Raw genomic sequence first — 24,492 nt, 5'->3', positions numbered from 1 at the left:
ATAATATAACGCAATAGCGTTGAATAGGATTCTTAATATCTACCCGCTCACCGTTTACAATCTTATACAAAAAAAGGGCTGGCTTATGAACACACCTTACGAAACCCCGACACTGACACAGGTATTTTTTTACTTGAAAGGGTTTCCAAATCTTTGTAATGCATATGTACTTATAATTAATAAACATATTTTAATTTTATTATTTATTTATTATTATTCACTGAATGAAGTCTCATGAGGATCACTGTGACATTAAATATAATAAAAAAAAAACTATTACGCAAGTGACTGCAAAAAATTGTAAAAATGATATTTTTTCGAAATATCGTGAAGTAACGTAAATATTTAAATGATCAGATAAAAAGTAGAAATGGAATTTTGTCTTTCTGTTTATTAAGAAAAATGCTATTAATTGAAAGTAACATTTATTATGCTTAAAACAAAGACTAATATTGGCGCGGTTTTAATCAAAATGGCGGCGCTACGTAGAATTGGCGCGCATTCTGCTTCCAGCCAAGCGTGATCATCTGTGAGATTTCGTTGAAGGAGAATCGGACCAAGTGTTTCCAACACTCGTGCATGGTATGTATTAAGGTAACGAATCTAAAATAAAGGAAATAATTTGTTACATTGAAAAAATATTAGTTTTTATTTTTAACGGCTGAGTTTTGACAGTTATTATAAAGATTTATTACCGCATGACTTTCTTACATAAGTTCTAAGAGGATTGTGAAAAGTGATATTGCTTAGTAACATATAAATATTATTAATATCACCCTGGCTAATGAAATTTAAATCTATCCCGTTGTTATAAAGGCTAAACGTGGGATGGAACCTTTTTATATCGTGTATTACTACTATTTGGTAGAATAGAGTTTATCGCACATAGATATCAAATAATATTATCATATCGTAGTCTGTGCACGTTTGAGCTAATAAAATGTTCGATTTTCAAAATAATATTTGTTATTTTTTTATGGCCTGGTAACGAGACCTGTAAGCCAATTTGTTATTGATTGAAAAACATAGACAAAAAGATTAGCGCTGAATCTGTGCCACAAAAAGTTCCTATAAGACTGATGGAATTTTTAATTACCTCGTCATCGCTTAGTAAATTGACATCTAGTATCGCAGTGTGATGAGGAACAAGAGTTAAGGAACGGAACGCAACAGCGCCAGCGCCTGAGAAGTTGCCCACTATACTTTCTGCCTGGTTAGGAAAAAAATTGTATAATTTGAAACATAATTAATGACGAAAAAAGCGATAATTTAACAATTTTGTAGGTATAAAATAGATATCGCTTATTAATATGAAAATTAGAAAAACTTACAAAAATATGATTGGCCTGTCGGTTCATTTCGATGACTTCGACTAAATCTTCATGGCGTATTCCATATTCACCGACTTCGTAATAACCAGGTTCTACGATAAAAAAAATATTACGTATAAAGAATGCAGGTATAATTCTTGATACAACAGGAACAAGACGCCTAAAGAGAACTAAACCGTAGGCGTTAATAAAACTAGTTTTGTGAATATAAGTGCAAGTGCGGTAACTCTGACACACGAACATAGTGTCAAAACATTATAGAACACTAAGACTGACAATGAACATGACTTAAGTATAAGATGTTTAGTTAATGTTTTAGTGTTGTAGTAACTTTTTTTTATAGAACAAAGGGCAAACGGAGGTCTCATCTGACCGCCGCCCATGGACACTCCCGATATCAAAGGGCTCGCGGTTGCGTTGTCAGCCTTTTAGGAATTGGTGCGCTCCCATCTTGAAGGACCCTAAGTCGAATTGGTTATACTTTCGTCCGATGATGAAACTCAGCTGCTGGTATTAATCCGAAAAACTCCTCTGAACAGTCTCCATAGTAAATGTCAAGTCAACATAATATTATTTATTAGCCATACTTATTGTATACGCTAGATTGTAATTCATGTTAAGTCGCACTCTTTGTGAACTTTATTCTAGGAAAAAGAACTTACTTATAAATTGGACAATTTTTAGCAGGCGAGCCGTTAAAATTAAATAATATTTTAAATCGTTTACTGTTCCAGATTTAACAAACAAAACATGAAAGTCTAAATAAACAACGCTTTAGAGCATTCATCTAATTGCGACTTGTTTGACGTTTAGTTTAGATACAGATTAAAAATTAAAAACAAACTAACTGCCCACAGAAATTTTTGGCCTAATAATTGTGATATTTACCTGATTAACTATAGTCAAAACCGTTAACGACGACATCGTTTAGAACAACATACCGGTTATATTGACCAAAATCAAAGGTCCCGCCTGAATTATATGTATTAGGTATTTAATAACAACGTCATTGGCTGTTACGAGTAATTCATTTCGATGTTGTTATAACAGATTTACGACTGTATATAGCTAAATTCTAATACCGAATTCTTCATTTAATTCATTCATATAATAAACATAAGTCCATTTTATATTTATACATATAATTCTACTGAACGTGTGTAACTGAACTCCTGTTTACCTGGTGGACCGATTTGAATTAATTTTTTTGTGTGCGTTTGGGCATCAGCCCCACAGATTTGCAGTTGGTATCTAGGTTATTGGAAGAACCATCGAGGAAACAGCTGGTATATATATGTATATAAATCTTCTGTGCATCTGTTCGTAATTAAACTCCTTAACAGCTAGGCATATATTGATACAACTTTTCGAGAATGTCGAGAATGATGTACAATATTATTATTTTTTTGTATGTTAGGCGTGTGTACAGGATAACGTCCGTCGAATCCGCTAGTAGTTTAGAAACATTATTTACGAAAAAAATTACGCATAGCGAAAAAATAATGTTTAAAGAACTTTATATCTCATTACAGAACTATATTATTTTATTTATTCATTTATTTACACTTCGTTACACTACAAAATAAAAATAAAAATTAACGTAATTAAATCAAAAGGAGGGCAACTGGCGGCCTTATCGCTTACGAGCGATCTCTTCCAGGCAACCACTGTGAGTAAAGAAAAAATAAATGTATTAAATAAGATAGGCAAGTAGTGCAAAATACATGTAATACACAGTTATTAAAACAAAAACTAAACAGGAATAAAATATTAAAGATACATTAAAGAGTAAAAAGACACATAAATAAATATGATCAAATGTATATTTTATTTACATGAGAAACTTAATGTTATGTATGTATCAGTCCACTACATTCACTTTGACATGCATTTTTAATGCCCCCTTTGACTCTGTCAAACACGGTAATACATTGTTTACATACACGGTTGTTTACATCATTTATTGCTTACCATCGCTAAATATCATCCCAGGCACGATTCCTGGGTCATTCGCCATCAGCGCACTGCCGATTCCGGATGGTCCTTCGTGTACATTTAAAAAATGACCGACGCCATGTCCCGTTCCATGGGCGTAGTTTAAACCAACGTCCCATAGAGATTTACGTGCAAGTGTCTCAAGAATGTTGCCCTGAAATACATTTTTTCTTGAACTACGTCTGAAATATTACTAACACCAGTTAAAACCTTTAAAAAATAAAAATGTGTGCGTGTACGTAAGAAGTGAAACTTCTTTATGACCTTATTTTTCGAAAAATGATCCACTATATGCAACTTTACAGAAATTGCTTAAATAAAGTTAAATTAGATAAAGTTTAACAAAAGGCTTTTATTATCATAAACATGAATACAAATAATACAATTATTTCATTTTACCTTATTAAAAGTACTCTTCGAATCAACAGTAGTAGGGACAACAAAAAGATGACGCGTAACCGAAACATGTGACGGTACATTTATTTCCAACGCCGATAAAAAAGTTTCACTTCAAAAAGATAGTGCCTAAAAGGCCGGTAACACACTCGCGACCTTCTGGCAGAGTGAGCATGGACAGTGTCACTTTATACCAAAAAACTTCCAACGGTATAGGGCATTGAAATATACAAAACAACTGTGGTTTAAAATCAGTTTTTAATGTTTCTCTTGGCTGTATTTGTGCCATAATTTTATGGATTTGAATAAAATACAGTGTTGGATAGATATTATTAAAAGAAAACAATTTTTTAACCGGATCAAAGCCAGCCATTATTATTATAAACTTATACTTATTTTACATAATTTTTCCGACGTTTCGCGCGCTTTATAGCGTGCGTGGTCACGGTGACTGAAGACAAATGGTGTTGAATGTCAAAAGTATAAGAGCTGTAGAGAAAGTTGTGTTATCTGTATTTATTTCCCCGGACTTGATATCGACTAAAAGATGACGGGTTTTTGCAGAAATGACTCACGGTGTCCTCTATTATCGCGAAATGTTTGTCAGACAAGAAAAAAATTAAATTATGTAAATAATTATAAGTTTATAATAATACAAATAGCTTTGATCCGGTTAAAAAATTGTTTTCTTTCAATGTGTAAAAGCTATGTTAACCAAAGACAATATTAGATATTATAATTTGATTTATTAGCGAAAAACTTGAGAAGACAAATCAAAAACTTACCGTAGTACCTTTAGGAAAGACGACAGTGGCCAGCGAAATGAATCCTTTCATAACTCGTGTAAATGTCAAGCGCTGCATATCAGTCGGTGAGGACATATGGCGTGTGCGGGTAATGTCAGTTGTACCATCTCTGTAAAAAACTTACTACTTCATTTTTTTAGAATTACTCGTCCGTATTGTTAAAACAAACGTAGTAAAAGAAATTTCTATCTTCGCTTTCATATGAAAATAATCCATGGAAACATTTATGTTGAATGTTAGTATAGGGATGAAACTGTAGCTGCAAGCACTACGTACACGGCCACCAGATCCTGCATTAGGCATGATCAATCACAAAAGTAACTACCGGCAATGGTAACTCTATTGTCTACTCTATTTAGGTTGAAATTAAAGATCATTATAGTCTTGACTTCCGAGCGTTTCACTTGTCTCGAAGCAATTTGAACTAGTGAATTAGTGATAGTGAATGTTAGTATTAAGTGCTAAACGTGAGTGAAAATATAAAACACAAGAACAGAAGACCTTTAATAGAGACTGTAAGTAGTGTTATTGGACACTTTCTAATGTTAAAAATACTTTTTATTTAATTAGGTTAGACTTAAATTACTTATTAGTCTGTAGTTAGGCTAGATCGTAATGTTCCATGATGTCTTAGTAAAGACACGTGTAAAAAAAACTTGTCTCGATAAGCACACAACCCTTAATTGAATACAGAACGACTAGGAAATTGTGTATGAAAGCTTCGTAGCTAAATACGCTTAATATACTTTCTTTGAAAGTAAAACTTAATTAATAAACACAGAATTGTATAAAATCCGTTTTTTACCAACTCAGTTATTTGCAGCATCAAATAACTAAGCTAGTGTCGAATACAAGACGTATTTTCGTTAAATTATACTTACAGATACTGTCCACCAGAATCCACAAGTAACATATCCTCTTTTCTTATAACTCGCTGGTCACCTTCAGTTGAAGGCTTGTAGTGTATCACTGCCCCGTTCTCCCCTGCGCCAGCGATTGTTGCGAATGATGGACCACAGTAGCCAAATTCTTCACTGTAAGTATTTTATTTTGAAGTATTATGTAATATGACACATAGCAGAATAAATTGTTAATAATTAAAAATGTATTATTTATTCGGCCGGGGTATAAATCTCAGAATATTACCAGACTACTGTTCTTTAAACTCTCATAAGTTTGATGAAGAGTACGTAAGGCTGGCACTTTCAAAGACCATTTTTAAAAAATGTGTGCGTGTACTAGTATACACACGTAAAAAGTGAAACTTCTTTATGACCTTATTTTCGAAAAATGATCTACTAAATGCAACTTTACAGAAATTGGTTAAATAAAGTTGAACAAAAGGGTTTTATTATCATAGACATGAATACAAATAATACAATTATTTTATTTTACCTTATTACTACTAAGATTATTACAGAATTTCATTAATTGTAATAGAATTACTACTATCATTGTTATCGTTATTATATATTTTTGTTATTAATGGCTTCGAATCTCTTCGAATCAACAAGTTATTGTTTTATTTACAACGCCGATAAAGATTCAAAAATGTAGACGGATCCTTATTCAATACCGAGGTATGTATAAATATTTTATTTGGTAAGTTATAACTGTTTTATAATTTAAACAAAACAATAATTTCAGAGCATTTATTAAATACTTTTGAATTATTTGTTTAATGGTTCATAAAACCAAAAAAACGTTAGTGATAATTTTAAACCGGATTGAAGCTATAAATAAATTTATAAATATTTTTTTCCGACGTTTCGCGTGCTTTACAGCGTTTATAAAAATACATAGCTTTAATCCGGTTAAAAAGTGTTTTCTTTCAATGTGAAAAAGCTATGTTAACAAAAGACAATACTATCCCTTTATATATGCCGGCTAGAACTTATATAGAAGGGAGAATTACCAAATACTCACCGTATACAATCTAAAAACGACTAAAGGACTGGCTTATGAACACACCTTACGCTGTGTTCGAGATGCTTCGTAATATCTTATGTCTGTAAGTTACACACTTCATTCATTCGCTAACCGACTCACTCACACATTTGCACCCACACACTCACTCGTGAACTCAGACATGTTGAAAACAGTCGAAAGAACAAAAATAAAAGTGTTAAATATGGCTGGCCATGCGTTATACTCGTGAACGGGTGCTACATGTGGTGACTGGTCGTAGTTGAATTCGTGTATGCGGTGATGTTAGTTATTTCGACTATGTATTTGCGTGTTGTTCCCACGAGAATGTAAGTGCGTGCTCCTATTTCACAATGCCTCCTGCTGATGTCATGTGGAACATGGTGTGATGGTTGCAGCACCTTACAAACGTTGTGTAATACAAAAAAAAAACTTGGCAATTAAAAAGAGCGGCGGAGAGTTTATTGCCAGTTCTTCCTTGATTTGAGAACTGGCAGAAAATATAAAATTCGAAGCATTTAATGTATATTTCCTTTTTATTGACGTTGTGTACATTGTGATACCTATATGATTAACTAATTTTTAACTTTGACTATATATCTTTGAAGCAATTTATAATTAAGTATGTTATGAAAGAGCTGGGAATCCTGACACAAGTATTTTTTACTTATAAGGGTTAAAGCAGATGGAATCGTAGATGGCCAGCGGCTTCTGAAAGTTAAGGATCCGTTGCTAGCTAGTTCTTCGGTTCAGATTTCTATATCTGCTTATTTAATCGAATAGGCAAGTAGGTGATCAGCCTTCTGTGACACACGCTGTCTTTGCGTCTAAGGCAAACCGGTTTCCTCATGATGTTCTCGTTCACCTTTCGAGCAAATGTTAAATGCGCACATAGAGAGAAAGTCCATTGGTGCACAGCTTACCACCTCTGGGAGGAGAGTCACACGCTGAAGCCACTAGGCCAACACTGCTTTATGCTGCACCACGCCATATATTTAAAGAGATTCCTTTTACCTTCTAAGCTCATTCAGTTTGTTGACAACGTCGATCTCTGTCACATTAACACCGGTATCAACTTCTTGGTGAACCCAGCGCAAAAACCTGACCACAGCGAGGCCGTCTTTTATATGTGCTGATCTGAAGCCCTAAAAACAACGATAAATCATTACAGTCGTCCAACAATGGTATTCCATGTCGAGAAATATGACTCCAGTATGACAAAAGTCTTCAATTGTTTCCGGTTTTTTATTTTATTGTATAAATGATCTTAATATAAAGGAAGTTGGTGTGGTAGAAACACAAACTGGATACAGTTTTTCTGTAAACCAGGACATCGAACTTATTTATATAATTAACGTATATACTAATGCCAGTGACATATAAACACATTATAACAATCAAACCATTAAAGTTGCACGTAAAACTTCATAAACCAATTGAAACATTGACGCTCCCAAGATAGCCGATGCAAGAATCCTGCTCTTGAAGAGAATTCTCATTCGAATACAGAATGAGATCTTATATTCGAATATGTATTAAATGACGATAATTTTTGTTATGCATAATGTATAATTAGTTGATTTATGAATATTTTTTTAATTTAAATTTAATATTGTTTCTTGTTATATTAGTAAGAAGTATAACTGGTAGCGAATTCATTAAACTTGGAATAATGTAGTCTAATGTTTTTTTCCCATATAAATTATTGTATATGGCTACACACACAATAAAACACTAAATTTGAAAACTGGCTGCAAATAAAAATCTAGAAGATTTTTTAATGTCTTTATGTAGATAAGTTTATGTAATGTCAAAGTACACTACAAAATTAAATGATATTTTGATTTGATTGTTTTAATCCCGTAATTATAGGGGGCCAATCGAGCCTACAGAACCGCCCCCAAAAGGCAGTCATCGTAACCTGGACATCCATTGTAGTGGGTGTAGACTGTAGATTTCACACCAGGATATAACATATCGAATATTTCGCTAGTTCGCAAAAGAAGATGTCTTGTGAAGCGGCTTTTGTAACGACATTTTATATATTATTACACTTTATATATTTTATTACATAAAATGTGGGAAGTGATTCCAGATATACAGTTCTCATTGCATATGGAGTCTGGGAAGTTGTGTTGCCAGTTAATTGACATAGATATAAGATTTGTTAATAACAAAACACTCACAGAAACGCACAAAATAACAATTATCATAGAAAAAAAAATATTTTTTTCTTTCAAAGATGAAAATACGTTTTAAGCATATAATGCGTATGCTGTGGTTGTAATTGTCCCATTGAATTATTTACCTGTAATTCCACGTCGTTCTTAACACACTTCATCAACGCGACTGGAGAAATCGATGTGATGATGTTAAACTTGCCATTCTGAAAAAATATTGAAGTGAATCTTCTAATGCGAATTTTAACATGGTTGCCCGCTCCTTGAGGATAAAAAGAGACAGAGCGAGAACGAATCCTTCCTATTTTCATTTCCACGTTACGAAGTTTCACTTCTTCCGTCCGGAGGGACCATACACTATGGTTTTTTCAGCGTGTCCTACGCAATTAATGGCAACATTATTCTACTATAAATAAATTGTATAATTAAGGATCTAATATTAAAGAGGTTGCGCGAAGAAAAAAGGACGAAATACATAGCTTAAAAATATGTAAATTCCATAGATTCGGAGTGTTTATGAAAGACATTAAAATAATAGTTTAAAATAAGTTATGTGTGTTTTAAAAATATACAATTCACAAATATACAAACACATAAATTAGGATAGTTTAGCCCAACTTACAATCGAATTGCGCCATATTCTGACATTATAACTGCTAGTTAAGCAAGCAATAACTTTTTGAAGTTAAACTTCTTTTACGATGCGCGCGCATGACACACGCGACACCCTGAAGTTGGCTAGAGTTAATATTTTAGTTTTTTTTAAACATTATTTAACTAGACAATGCGTTATAATATATTTCAATGTATTAAATACCTTTTGTCTATTGTAAGTGTCGTTTTCTTTCGTAGAATAAAATTGTTGAAAACATTTTTATTTTGTTACGCCAAAGAAGTATAACTTCTAACGCGTGTACATAACACACACATTTTTTAAATTTGTTTTAAGACTATATTTTAAGTATTACCGTCTCTGCTGTAGAATGTATGGCATGGCTTGCTCCCGTCGGAAGCCAAATTGTGCTGCCCTCTGGCAATTCGTTCTGAAATTTATGTAAAAATATATAAACTCTTTTGAAAAAAATTTAACCCAAGGAAATTTACTTGGATTCCGTCGTTTAAAGCCAGATCAGTCCTGACCTCCGATTGAGCCGTTCTGGGATGTTTCTAAAGATCGTCGATGAAAGCAATCGTATCAGTGGAACCTTCTCTCAAAACATCATGGATATAAAAATAGTTATTTCAGAAGAGTGGCAACGTATTCCTCATATTATTAACACCGTGGGAGGCCTAGGAGAATTCAAGCTGTATGTGTGTTATTTACATTTGTAACTTTGTTTAATAAAAAAAGTAAAAAAAGCTTTTTATCATTATTTCCGACCACTTCTTATTGTTAGGCCGTAAATCGGTTTCAAAGAATTCACCAAAAATTAATAAAAGTTGCCAGAATTGACTTCCCGCGTAGTAATTTACGATTACACAGACTACGTTAGAACATAATTTCCCTTAGTCTATGCCAATTTTGTAAAACAGTTTCAATATGTAAAAACGATATTAAAGCGTCATTCTTTAGCCCAGCCGAAACTTATCTTAAAATATAAAATTCTGCTATACGTGTATCACTGAACCCCGATCGATTTGAATGAATTCTTGTGTGTTTGGGTGGCGCTCTAGATGGTTTAGATTTACAAATCAGTCCGGCAGATGGCGCTGAAGTCGGTACTTTCATACTTTATTTAATATTCTAATCGCTTTTATTTTAAAATATCTCGCAGGACAACATCTGTCTGGTCCGCTAGTTGTTTATGAAACTGTATGGAATTAAACCTAGAAAATTTGCTTGCCTGGAGTTAGGTTTGCTGCGGTTGTATGGATGTTCAAATATATGTAAAACTCTTTTTATGAAGCAGGCTGTCAACTGGCTGTAATCGTTTACAATATGATCTTATAACTAACATAAAATAACGGTTGCTACGCTAACAAAAATCTAACTTGGCTTATTTAAGGGTTTTAATGTAAGTGTCACTTCAATATTGTAAGCGACGTAAGGCGTGGTAAGCGATCGCAATTGCTGGCAGTGCCTCGGGCGCGAACGAACTTAGAGAAGCACCATTATACAATACAATATATACGCGTGTCTTGCGCACCCTAAGTATTATTGCTTGTGAGACAGATGTTTTTATTTGCACACTGGTTGAATTCACAAGAATTGCATTATTTATAATTAGTTATAAAATGGTTTAGATTTTAAGTTTTTACTTGTTATGTTTATATTATGTTTTTAGTTTAGTTTTCTATTGCATTAGTATTAAGTTACTGTAAAAATAGGAAATAAGGATATAAATAAAAAATATTCGACCTTTATGGACATTATCGGAAACAAGAATGTTATTTTACAATTTATGAGTGTGGGAAAAACTAAAGTCAAGTGTGTGGTTTATACTTTTAATTATTTACTAATATATATTTTCACACCTCTTCATCATACAATACAAGGCAAACCCAACTATTCCAGATTCCTCGGTCTAATAAAAAGTATTTACGTAACTCAGCCATGTATCGAACCTTCACATTATTACACAAATTACCAGCAAATAGATATATTTAAGCTCTGGTATCTTTTATTAATAATGGCTTTGTTACTTTTCCTTTATATTAAATATTTATTACAATAATCAATGAATCTTATAACTTTTAATGTAGAATTTAGTATGAATTGGTACACTGTTATATTTTTTGTATAAATAGGTAAAACTGTGCTTTATGTTTATGTTTGAATGTGTATTCCGTTTTTGGCTTTTGTGTATAATGTAATTGTTTGAATATTGTTTAATGAGTAGCTGTAGGAATGCTTCTTGAACATTAAACAAGGCAGAACCTAAAAATCGCTTCTGCGCAGGCAAAGACATTTGTTCAAGGTGTATCTATAACATTAGGTTACATAATTCCGAACCACAGATTATAAACTTACCGTCATGGACCGGATATAGTCAAACACATCTGAATATGGCCTGACAATAACTACCACGTTCTCCGTTGAAAAGTGTTGTACTATATCTGATGATAGGACACCGTTCCCCCAAAATAATATTATATTATTCTGAAATATTCATAATTAATTATAAAATTAGATGTAATCCAAATCCTACCTTTAAATAAGTAAAAGAAATTTGCACTCCATTATGTGTGAATGTGCTCGTTCATGTATTACGTAAGGACTATAAGGGGTGGGGGGGGGGATCTTTGATTTTCTTTTTTGGTGATTACGTCAACAGTAACTATTTACTTTTGACACATTGTATATGCTTGAAAACGAAATGCATTTTCGAGGTATACTACAAAAAATAGATTTATATACTATTATTTTTGAGAGGTTTGCTTACTTTTGCTGACAAGAGGGGGATAATTGAAATAAATCTGCGTATGTAATGTATTCTTATAAATATATTATTTATTAATTAATTATATATGGGGCCAAAGGATATTGTTAGGCTATCCACGTCATTGACCTTTGGTTTTTGTAGTAACTTAACAATATGTACTTACCAAGTCAGTTCTTATAATAAGGTAGGCGAAGAAAACCGGGTTGTATGGTATGTCTGATCCACGGACATTTAGTGTGTCTGAAATTAAATAAAAGTTTACATATTTATCTGTCTATATATCTTGCGTCACTTTCCCAAAAGATGTGCGTGCGTACAAAGTACAAATTTCTTTGGCAAACTAATTTTTAAGTCTTGTTCATATAAAAAAAATCTATACAAATCTAAATCTTTAGGTTTCCGAGACTTAGAGGGAGGAAAAAAAGGAAGATATGTTAGGAATTCAATGAATTTAATTGTGATTAAAATATTAAGTGTTTTCGACACTTAATATAATACAACTACAACGACACTAATACAAATAAAAATGTAATTTTTTTAATTTATTTCTTTGATATTTGCATTATTCGACGCGATTTATATTGGTATTATGACTAAAGCATTAAGGCCTGTATTCGCTTTGATTAGTGCGACTGATTAGTGCAAGTAGTGTCCAATTATTGTTTAGTAAATTCAGTAGTCTGTAGTAGCTGTCAATCAGCAAGTATGGATGAACATCGAGAAGCGTGCTAGCAATTGGAAGAAGAAGCACTGAAAGAAGTATTAAACGCGGTAGTATCTGAAACAGAAGAAGTTTTGGAAGCTGAACTTGCAAGACCAAGAAAAGTATGGGTTCGAATATAGTCTTCTATTAATACCCATTCATGGCGCAAGCTACTAACTCTTTAAGGAAATTGGCAGCTGAAGATACTACGGAATATTACTTTGCTCTCAGGTTGACCGAAGAGTCCTTTAATAATACTAAACCTTGTTGCACCCGTCATACAGAAAAGCATTTATGAGACGTGCTTTACAGGGAAAAGAAAAATCGCACGCCATTTTATACTTATTGGCTAATGGACTTCGTTTACGCGTCTTTTAATAAATGGACTTCGTTCACGCGTCTTATAATAAATGGATTTAGTTTACGCGTCTTATAATAAATGGACTTCGTTCACGCGTTTTATAATAAATGGATTTAGTTTACGCGTCTTATAATAAATGGACTTCGTTCACGCGTCTTTTAATAAATGGACTTAGTTTACGCGTCTTATAATAAATGGACTTCGTTCACGCGTTTTATAATAAATGGACTTCGTTCACGCGTTTTATAATAAATGGACTTCGTTCACGCGTTTTATAATAAATGGATTTAGTTTACGCGTCTTATAATAAATGGACTTCGTTCACGCATCTTTTAATAAATGGACTTAGTTTACGCGTCTTATAATAAATGGACTTCGTTCACGCGTTTTATAATAAATGGATTTAGTTTACGCGTCTTATAATAAATGGACTTAGTTTACGCGTCTTATAATAAATGGACTTCGTTCACGCGTTTTATAATAAATGGACTTCGTTCACGCGTTTTATAATAAATGGACTTCGTTCACGCGTTTTATAATAAATGGATTTAGTTTACGCGTCTTATAATAAATGGACTTAGTTTACGCGTCTTATAATAAATGGACTTCGTTCACGCGTTTTATAATAAATGGACTTCGTTCACGCGTTTTATAATAAATGGACTTAGTTTACGCGTCTTATAATAAATGGACTTCGTTCACGCGTTTTATAATAAATGGACTTCGTTTACGCGTCTTTTAATAAATGGACTTAGTTTACGCGTCTTATAATAAATGGACTTCGTTCACGCGTTTTATAATAAATGGACTTCGTTCACGCGTTTTATAATAAATGGATTTAGTTTACGCGTATTTTAATAAATGGACTTAATTTACGCGTCTTATAAATAAATGGACTTCGTTCACGAGTTTTATAATAAATGGACTTCGTTTACGCGTCTTTTAATAAATGGACTTAGTTAACGCGTTTTATAATAAATGGACTTCGTTCACGCGTTTTATAATAAATGGACTTCGTTCACGCGTTTTATAATAAATGGATTTAGTTTACGCGTCTTTTAATAAATGGACTTAATTTACGCGTCTTATAAATAAATGGACTTCGTTCACGAGTTTTATAATAAATGGACTTCGTTTACGCGTCTTTTAATAAATGGACTTAGTTAACGCGTTTTATAATAAATGGACTTCGTTCACGCGTTTTATAATAAATGGACTTCGTTTACGCGTCTTTTAATAAATGGACTTAGTTTACGCGTCTTATAATAAATGGACTTCGTTCACGCGTTTTATAATAAATGGACTTCGTTCACGCGTTTTATAATAAATGGACTTCGTTCACGCGTTTTATAATAAATGGATTTAGTTTACGCGTCTTGCAACACTTATTCAGAGTAACAAGATCGACAACTTGTAACATCTCTTGCGAATGCGTAGACTTAATATTTTGGTATAAGCTTCGTTACTACCAAACCTTTTATTAATATCTTTACTTAACCATAAAAGTGCCGCATTTCGGGCTCCATTAATTTTGTAGTTGAGGTCTTTACAATTGTATAGGCATTCATATTTTACATACTCCTGCAAAAATTTGTAGGTTATGTCTTCCGCCATTTTTACAACACAGCGTCCGACTCTAAACAATAAAATGACATGTTTTGACAGACAAGATGCGAGTGACGGGGTACGCTCATTTGACGTCACTACTCGCAGTTCAATCACTTTACTACGCAGGCAACTAATCACTAATCAAAGTGAATACACTCCTTAATGATAAGTATGTTTAGCAATATGAGTTCGTGTATCAACATTATCTATATTTCTTGTAAATATAACATCTATTGTCGTTCTACTCTCGCTTCATAACTATTTGCTTCATGCTACTCTATCTCAATCGCTCTCTCCCTTTTCTTCGACAAAAAAGCTGAACATCTTCGTGACGTTCCGTAAAAATGTATCCCCCATGCCTAAAGAAGTTTCACTTCAGAATTCAAAACATTATTCATTCACTAATAATTTTTAGCAACATCTCAACCAAGTTGGAATCGTAGTTAGAATATAAAATTGTAAGTGTTATATAGAATTTATTAATACCGTTAATGTGATAAATGGAAGAGACTGGCTGCCGGGAATCCTAGTATCTTCCTCTTCCTCTTTTAACTCTAACTAGTCTAGGCATAAATTATAAATAACGTTTATTACTTTTACAGTGTATTAGTTTATTATATAAATCTAAATCAATTTAAAATATAAAAAGCTTATTTGGAGTGGTCTCCATTGGCTGCAATACAGTCCTGTAAACGTTGAGGCCAGATATCAATGGAAGCACGCACTCTTTCCATGGGAAAATTCTTCACTGCCAATCGTACGGATTGTGTTAGGAACTCCAAATTATCATGGCGTTTAGAGCAAGCCGTACTCTCTAGAATTGACCATAAATCATAATCCAGCGGATTAAGATCGAGACTAGACGACTACCAGTCAGAAGTCCGAAACGTTTGTTTCCAACCAAGACTGCGTAGACCGAGGTTTATGGCCCGGCGCCGACTCTTGCTGGAAGCACCATTCTTGCTTATAAGTGTTGTTAAGTGGCTTCACTACCTTTTCAAAAATGGTATCTTGATACACTTGTGCCGATGTTTCGATACCTTTTTCATAAAAGTATTGCTCAGTCACTCATCATCACTGAAGTCAAGTCATCACAGTCATACATACATAAGTGAACGTTTTACTACCAAGCGCATGGAGATTTTTAAAAGTGAATTTGTCTCCATACCTACTTTGTGTAATGCAATCACAGCGATTCGTTTCTCTTTATCACCATACCCATTTTAATATCGCAAAATATTGTACAATGTATTGGCGCCAAAATGAGAAAACCCAATGAACAATGATATAAAAATGACAGCTTCTAAATTCAAATATCATATTTGGTAAATTTTAAATTGTAACAGTATTTAGGGCCAGACTAAGTTCATTCTTTTTAATAAAAGTTTTATACTTTCTTATTACTTCTGTAACGTAAAAGGTACGAAAAGCGAGGGTTTTTATAGTCGCATCCTTGGTGCGTCCTGTACCATGAATATTGGAAATCTGCTAATATGGACTGATTAGGCAGGTTTTCCTACAAGATTATCCCCATCGCGCTTTAACTTTTATGTTATATGTTTATACTCACAAGCAATATCATCGAGCGCCGTCAACACCAGAGCTGAAACTGATTTGTCTCGAAGTTCAGACACCAGATCAGATACTTTGTCACTTGCTCGTCTTCCTATAAAAATTTTCAAGATTTAGTTCCCTAAAAAGGAAACCAAGAGGATGAGGAAGTAATTCCTTCATCTTCCCTCCATCTTTTGGAGATATAACAATAAAATCGAGTTGGATTTAGAAATAAGTCACCTGAATTTGTAGTAATTATGTAGGAGTCTCGGGGACCTTGATTGGAATCGCTTATTTACGGGTGATGAACATCGAAAACTTTCTTATGTTAAATATGCTTATTAGTAAATTAGACTTTAATTAATTATTAGTCTTAAGTTAGGCTACATCATTATGTTTCAAAATGTGTCAGTAAAGACACTATGTTTTAGTATTGTCTTTTGTTGACATAGCTGTTACTCATTAAGAAAAACACTTTTTGAACGGATTAAAGCTATGTATTATTAATAAAAACTTATAATTATTTATATAATTCTAAATTTAATTTTTTTCCGACGTTTCGCGTTCTTTCCAGCGTGCGTCATCGTGACCACGCCCGAGAACGTCAGAAAAAAAAAGAAAATTAAAAGCTTCAATCCGTTCAAAAATGTGTTTTTCTTAGACTATGTTTTAATAAAAGAATTAAAGAAATTTTGTAAATAACTTCGTTATATACCAACTGTGATTGTTCCTAAGTGTTGAGCAACATGATACGTAATTTATTTATATAAATTCTAATTAGGCTCACCTGATGTTAAGTGATACCGCCATGGACAATCAAAGCCAGAGGGCTTTCGAGTCTTTTAATTATTGGTACGATCTCTGAAGTAACGGAAGGCGAATTGGTTCGGAAATACTTCAGTGGGCAGCTGGTTCCACATGTGCGGAAACGCGCCTTCTCAGTTTTTAAATGTATAAAAAAATCACCTGTGTAAGTAGTGTTGAGTCCCAAAAGCGGTTTATTAGGTCTAGGCGGCGCTGGTTCATTGATTCTTGATCGTGCTATATCAACCAGATTGTCTTCTATCGCTCTTAATGTCACATTGGCTCTTGATAATGCATTCTGTAATGTAATTAATGTAATGCTGTCTTGTAATTCATTAAATAAATACGTTTTTGTATTAAATGTTTTTCTAATTCTCTCGTTGTCTCGTCAAAACGCTCAGTGAAAAGACAGACGTCGAGGTGCTACAGTTGGTATTTTGTAGTCTCGACGTCCGATGATGAAGTACTTCCAAATAAAATTGAACCAGTAAACAAATTTGTTGAAATATGTATTTCTCTAGATTTTCAATTGACAAAACTAAGAAGAAGAAAGAAGCTAATGTCAGTAAAAACATCTGCTCTCGGAATCTATCCCGAACTGTGTTCGAACGTACGTATAAAGGTGACCACGCTGTTCTGGTATATGTGGTTGGATCGAGTCCCACCACAGAATTAGGCGCCATGTTTCTTTCTAACCACGTCTGTATCGACAGATCTGTACCTGAAACGAAAATGTATCATTTTAACAGCGATTTATATAGACGTTTTCGTACATGTTTCGTAGAGGAAGATTCTCCATAACTACTCTGTTAGATATCGTTTAGCGATTTGCGAAGGGTATATATATATGTCGCAGGCAACTGGAACAAGCCGTTCAATTAACAGCTAAGTATCTTAAAGAATTGATAGAAGATATTGAGGATTTGAATATGAAAAAACTGTTACTAGAACTAAAAGTCTCTTATACGATCTTTCAACTTAACGTCACTTTGTTTATCTTGCTCTTAATGAGCCTCAAATTTCTTTATCAGTTTCATGATCATTAGTGGCCGGTGGTCGTGTGTCTAAGTCAAGCCGGTTTCCTCACGATGTTTTCCTTCACCGTTCGAGCGAATGTTAAATGCGCACATAGAAAGAAAGACCTTCGACCTCAGGGATTAAAGTCGTACGCTGAAGCCACTAGGTCAACACTGCTCTGATGTGTATGTATAGAAAATTTGTAATGTTATATTTTCAAAGTCAGAAAGTAAATCAAGGCAATTTTGTGTTTTTAACACAGTTCTACCCTGTCTCATGAGTCCCCATACAGTTGTGTTGACTTGTAGATAGAATTGTGTGAAATAACGGCCATCCGTCCACACCAAAGCTTCGTCAGGAGTCACTAAAGCTGTGCCCGAAGAACCGCTAAGACCGGAAATCCATTCGCGCCTCGCATCAGATTCGGCTATGTATTGAGACTGTAAAGCATAATGTTTAAGAAGACAACAGTTTAACACTCAGAAATGCGTGAGACTTTCGAGACAAGAACGAAACATCTGTTAGTATGGATTGTCTCAATAACGTCTGGATTTAATTAAAATTTTAAACAATTGTTTCTGAATTACATTCACCAACTCCGGAACAGTTTTCAAAGCAATGTGTTCTTAACACAAAAAGAAAAAGCGGTAATGTCTTCATAATCTTGAGGATAATAATAAAGCACAAAAGTTCCGCCGAAGCAGGCGGAAAATAATAAACGGCTCAAATATGAGAGATTCTTGGGCCATAGGATTCAAGTGAGCGGGGCTTGCTAGGGCTCAATGAATTAGTATCGCAATACTGCGAGGAAATGCTGCAAACTACTGACCATACGCCAGCTCTATATTCTCCGTTGTGTCCTTAGGAGACACGCAACCTCTCCACATAGAACAGACACACCTCAAAAAAGGACCCAACATAATATAATAAGCTACACAATTTGCAAGACAATCTTTGCACGTAAGCAATACAACAATCGCTCAGCTTATCTCTATAATAGTTTAAATAAAACCCTTAGCTTTCATAATCTTACATACCATAAATGTAAAACAACTTTAAACCATTGGCTCGGTACACTCAACTACAACAAAACAGAAGCATTGTTAAATCATCTAATGTAATTTTTTCCTTAATCCATCTTTTCATGCAACACGCGCACACATTTGTTTCGTCTTTCACAAACACATTACATTTACATAGTCATCATAATATATTCAAATATTTGTTTTTTTTTTCAACCAATTGTGTTGGTTGATTAAACTTAAATTTAAAGAAGATCGAAGCTTCCCTGTCACAGGTCTCTGACTTAGGGAGGCCTCAATCTGAATTCTATTGTACATATATCTGAACAAATAAAATTATTTTGATTTTTTTTTTAAAAGTGTTAAAGGTACACTGCCACAGGGACTGAACTTTTTACATTAGTTTTAATTACCTATTAATTATTTATTTTATATTATATTATAATATAGGTTAAGAAGGTAAATACTGTATATTTGTGTTAGTGATAAAAATAATATTTTTGACGTGAAACTTCTTTATCGGCGTCGGAAAAAAAATACCGTCACATTTTTGGTTTACACGTCACATTTTTTCCATTAAGTGCCATACTTTTCCTGTCCCTACCATGGTTGATTCGAAGAGATTCGAAGCCAAATAACAATAATATATAACAACTAGCTGACCCGGCAAACGTCGTTTTGCCATTTATATTATTTCCAGGACACATTTTTTTAGTTCAATAAAAATAACCTATCTACTATAATAAAAATCGGGGTTGATCGGAGAGGGGTGACAACTAAGGGTTGTATGCATTTTTGTATCCTGTATCATAAAAAAATAAAAAAATGTCTAAAAATATGTTTTTGATAAGAATCGGTCGTGCTGTTTCGGAGGAGTGTGGGAGCGAACATTGTGACACGAGAATTTTATATATATATATAGATAATGGTAATAAATCTATTACAATTAATGAAATTCTGTAATAATCTTAGTAGTAATAAGGTAAAATGAAATAATTGTATTATTTGTATTCATGTCTATGATAATAAAAACCTTTTGTTAAACTTTATCTAATTTCATTTAACCAATTTCTGTAAAGTTGCATATAGTAGATCATTTTTCGAAAAATAAGGTCATAAAGAAGTTTCACTTCTTACATGTGTACACTAGTAAACGCACACATTTTAAATAAGTTAATAGTCATGTTAGATATTTTTGTAATTTATTCTGAATTCTGACACCACCTCGCCACACAAAGACAAAATTGTGTCTTGAAAATTTAGCGCTTTATGGCTAAATCGCTATTTAGGGAATTGGTAACACTCTTATACAAAACATTTCTTAACCATATATCCTGCTCAGTCGTAACTCTAATAATTCTTGTTTTTTGTATTGCAGCGCCATTAATTAATCCGTGATATTAGCTTTTTAGTTTGTTTATTAATATTTTTATTATTTTAGATTAAGGTTGATTTATAAGATTTGCTTTTCTTTTACTTTATCCCATCATTTCTTTTTTTAGTTTTCTTCCTTACTTGGATGACGTGGAAGAGATCGCTTGTTATCGATAATCCCATCCGTTTCATAGCTTATAATTTTGATGTATTATGCTATTTGTTTTATATGTAACGTATGTAGCAAAGTATCAATAAATAAATAATACCTACATTATGAGCGTCGGCAGTTGGTATGATGTATGCCTGGACACCGTTCTCCTCCATAACCCTTCGTAAAGCATTAACACGCTGTAAACTTAACTGTCGTCTTGGATTGCTTGATTGTGATGCTGAAAAGAATTAACTGCTTGGAACCCCTTACACCAATGCATATGTGCTTAACTGTCACAGAACAGTGTTACGATAAAGAAATGATGACTTGCCTTAAAATATTATAATACTCGAAACAGAACTAATCAGCGTTCGACCAACCAGGCTCCGGAAGATAAACCACTTCTTATATAGAAATTGTATGGTATTTACAACCTTCTAAGCGAAATTAGAGAATTATCACTACATAAATTGAACATCGTACATAAAATTTATGATTATTAAAATTAACCTAATCCTTGCGCGTTCATAAGCACACTTCTGAACGTCAACAGAAAAGATGTTGCTCTGCCTTACCTACAAGCCAAGTTGTTTGTCTGGCAGAACAGCCAAAAAATTTTGTAGGAGAGGAAATCAATCCCAAGAATTGCGACCATTTCAGTAATTGTCAAATTTCTAAAATGCTTTATTGATTAATTTACGTTTAACAAGAGTTTTGAATTTATTCAGTGATAATTCTTTTATTTCGCCTAACCTCCTAAGGTTGTAAAAACAAATACATTTTCCATATACGGAGTGGTTTATTCTTCTGGAGACAGTGGTAGATTTACCAGCAGGCTGATTAATATGGAGCCTAGGCCGGCATATTTTGGGGCGCCAATTTTTTTTTACTATCACCAAGAAATCAAACAGATTTTGACGTTTTCTGATTTTTTTGTCTGCAACAAACTTTGCGGATGACATTCACCTCTCACTTGTCATTAGTGTAACAAGCTTATATTAGATTTTATATATTTTAGAGTAAAATAAAGTAAAACAGCTAGTTAGCCGCCCTCCAGCCAGTAATCCACCTCTGCATCCTTAGGTCACACTTATAAGTGAAGCGAAATTGCAGAAAATGTATTACCCTCTTTCGAGCTGTTTTGGCGAGCGTAGCTCGGCCAGAATGGCGTTTTATCCCGCGGCTAGCGCAGGGGCGTCTCCTGTGAGACTCGAACCTCGGCTTGGGCCGTCGCGGGGTGGTCAATCGCCTGAAGGGCAGCACGGAAGCTCACTGGAGTGAGCGAAGTGCGAAGTAAAGGTCTTCGCCTTCCCCGGTGAAGGCGGTTTTTTACCCTAATCTGAGTTAATTTTTATTATTATTATTGGCCGCGCGGGCGGCTGAAAATCAAACCCAAAAATTATTTTAGTTGCAATATCAAAGAAATTGTGAAGATTTACGATTGTAAAAACGTGACTCGAATCTTCACAATCTATCTTGAAAATTTGTATATTTGATCTGTGAAAGTGGTGAAGTCACCACACAAAATCTCAACATCGGCGGATGTGGCCTTTGGGCCAAAGTGGGACCCCCTTTAGGTTGGAACAGAACATTTTCTATTCTGTACAAATCGTCATTTCTATATCTGTTCCGTTGTCATTTGTTATTTCTAACTAATAGGCGAACTTTTTGTAACACGTCATCTTTGAGTCTAAGCATGCCAGCTTCCTCGTGTTTTCCTTTACCGTACGAGTGAGTATCAAATACGTAAGTAAGTACATTGGCGCACAGCTGGTGTCAATACTTCGAGCTTAGGATTTAGAGGCACGCCAACACTCCTCAAATATCATTAAAAGTACTTACATATAGTACGTGTGTCGGGTTCAGCCCACTCGTAATAGGAACTAGGAACATTACTTGACGCATTGTGTAATGATATTCTGAAATCAAAAGAAGAGTTTATTCTGGTAAGTTTGATGGAGTTTGAAGATTGATTGAGTGAATAAGCTAAGTATGCTAGTACAATTCAATTATTATAATTTAATGAAAAATAAATAAATTTATTAAGCCTGGCCCTTGTGTCGTCGCTTCAATTCCTCGCTGTATTGTGGTTCGTTAAGTGAGAACTCACCAGCTCTGGGGTTACTGGGGTCTTCTTAACAGGTGTTAACTTTTTAATAAGATTGCTCTTGACCTTAATAAGGAACTGATTTTTCATTGACAATAGTTTCACAAATGCCAGCCCATTATTAAATTTTTTGGAATAATTCCGTTTAACATAGTAGATCCTTTGTTATTGTCAGGAAATCCATTTACAGACCTCCTCATCAGGGGCAACTTACTATCCGGGAGGTAAAATGGATCACCCACTAAAAATAAACGGCCATGCTCACTATGGAGGCAGGGTAGCAGTTTCCGTGGTCCTGTGAAGATAAACTGCTAGTGCAGCTCAATGTTACAGGAGCTACTCTGCAGATGTTTTTGTCACAAAATACTCTGGAGCTTCTAATAGCGATTCCAACTTTAATGTTGATTTATCCCGCCCCCGATTTATTTGTATACCGCTACTCCAAGGTTGCAACACCAACGGTACGTAAATTCACAGGACTTGATTTTTTTTAAGTGCAACTTCTTTATCGGCGTTGGAAAAAAAATTACAGTCACATTTTTCCGCTACGCGCCATCTTTTTCTTGTCCATACCACGGTTTATTCGAAGTCATTAATAACAAAAATATATAATAACGATAACAATGATAGTAATAATTCTATTACAATTAATGAAATTCTGTAATAATCTTAGTAGTAATAAGGTAACTGGGATTATTCTGGTGGTGAAAAAATGATAGGAATTATGTTAATTAATGTGAGATGGGATTTATGGCCCGCGTCCTTTTAATTTTGTACATTTTGTAGTATTATGAGCTTTTGATTTATTATTATTACATAATTTGACTTACATTAAAAACAAAACGAAATTTCTCACGACCGCCATTTTAAACACAATGGCATACAATGATCAAAACCTTATCAATATTTATTATAGATTAATATTATCGGTAGTAATTCACTTCTCAAATCTAATCTCATCGATTTAACATCATAATTTTTTTAATATGATAAGTGATACCCACGGACCTTACGGAATACCAGAGCCAAGTTGCCGGCCTTTTAAGAATTGGTGTCTATCGTGAAGGACCCTAAGTCGAATTGGTTCGGAAATCCTTTAGTGGGTAGCAGGTTTTTTTATGTAATAGGAGGCAAACGGGCAGGAGGTTCACCTGATGTTAAGTGATGGACAGTCACATTGCCAGAAGGCATCAGTTCGCAGGACCTGTACCTATTTGGTATTTTTGTCTTTATAAGGTACTGAGTACTGTAATTAAAGGCTCTTCAAGACACGACTATTTAACATGAATGCTGGTACAATACTAATCTATATTAAAACATCAATACATTTGTCTTAATCGTGTAGGCACAGACCCTAAGTTAAATTGGCTCGGAAATACTTCAGTGCAAAACTGCCTTAAGAAACGTTGCTAGGTAATTTGTGCCATGTTGACGATATTTCGATTAATGTTGATGATTATTATTCGCTGCGGTGCTTTTCAGTAACTTGTCTTTATGTAATATCTGTAGAATTCAATAATATCGCTCATCATTCGAAGAAGTGCGTTCGACCGTTCTCTAACATTGCAAATCCGACCCTACAGGGCTTTTCAATGGGTTAGTTATAATATATAAGCCTTAATGGGCTTGGCAAAAAGGTTGGTATACGTGCGTGTGAGGCGAGCACCATATCATAAAAGATTCAAGGCCAGGCAATAGAAAGGAGAAAGAAACTTCTTGAGGACTTAAACAATTATTAATTCTGAGAGTGTCCATGGGCTGCGGTATCACT

General features: G+C 34.0%; 1 protein-coding gene across 1 annotated transcript; it reads right to left on the bottom strand.

Moving 5' to 3' along the window:
- Positions 1 to 408: 408 nt before the first annotated feature.
- Positions 409 to 23,590, bottom strand: LOC123718195 (xaa-Pro aminopeptidase ApepP-like). Its single transcript, XM_045674638.1, has 18 exons — positions 23,552 to 23,590; positions 22,457 to 22,533; positions 20,734 to 20,852; positions 18,333 to 18,504; positions 17,662 to 17,768; positions 17,210 to 17,345; positions 16,260 to 16,355; positions 12,181 to 12,257; positions 11,606 to 11,734; positions 9,603 to 9,677; positions 8,763 to 8,840; positions 7,469 to 7,599; positions 5,410 to 5,562; positions 4,508 to 4,637; positions 3,303 to 3,480; positions 1,332 to 1,423; positions 1,097 to 1,210; positions 409 to 603 (listed from the first exon to the last, which is right to left on the bottom strand). Exons 1-18 carry the CDS (start codon positions 23,584 to 23,586, stop codon positions 409 to 411), a joined length of 2,094 nt encoding a protein of 697 aa, XP_045530594.1. The 5' UTR covers positions 23,587 to 23,590.
- Positions 23,591 to 24,492: the final 902 nt, after the last annotated feature.

Source organism: Pieris brassicae, chromosome 14, assembly GCF_905147105.1.
Source record: "Pieris brassicae chromosome 14, ilPieBrab1.1, whole genome shotgun sequence".
NCBI lineage: Eukaryota > Metazoa > Arthropoda > Insecta > Lepidoptera > Pieridae > Pieris > Pieris brassicae.
The sequence above is the reverse complement of the archived record's forward strand: the minus strand, read 5'-3'. Positions and strand labels throughout refer to the sequence as shown.

Bases quoted from the DNA above. Each gene is read 5' to 3' on its own strand.
- LOC123718195 (XM_045674638.1), bottom strand. From the start codon at position 23,586: ATGGCGGTCGTGAGAAATTTCGTTTTGTTTTTAAT. The intron at 22,534-23,551 runs GTAAGTCAAATT...TTTTGATTTCAG, and splicing joins AATTTCGTTTTGTTTTTAAT to AATATCATTACACAATGCGT. The intron at 3,481-4,507 runs GTAAGTTTTTGA...AATGTATTTCAG, and splicing joins TCTTTCCTAAAGGTACTACG to GGCAACATTCTTGAGACACT.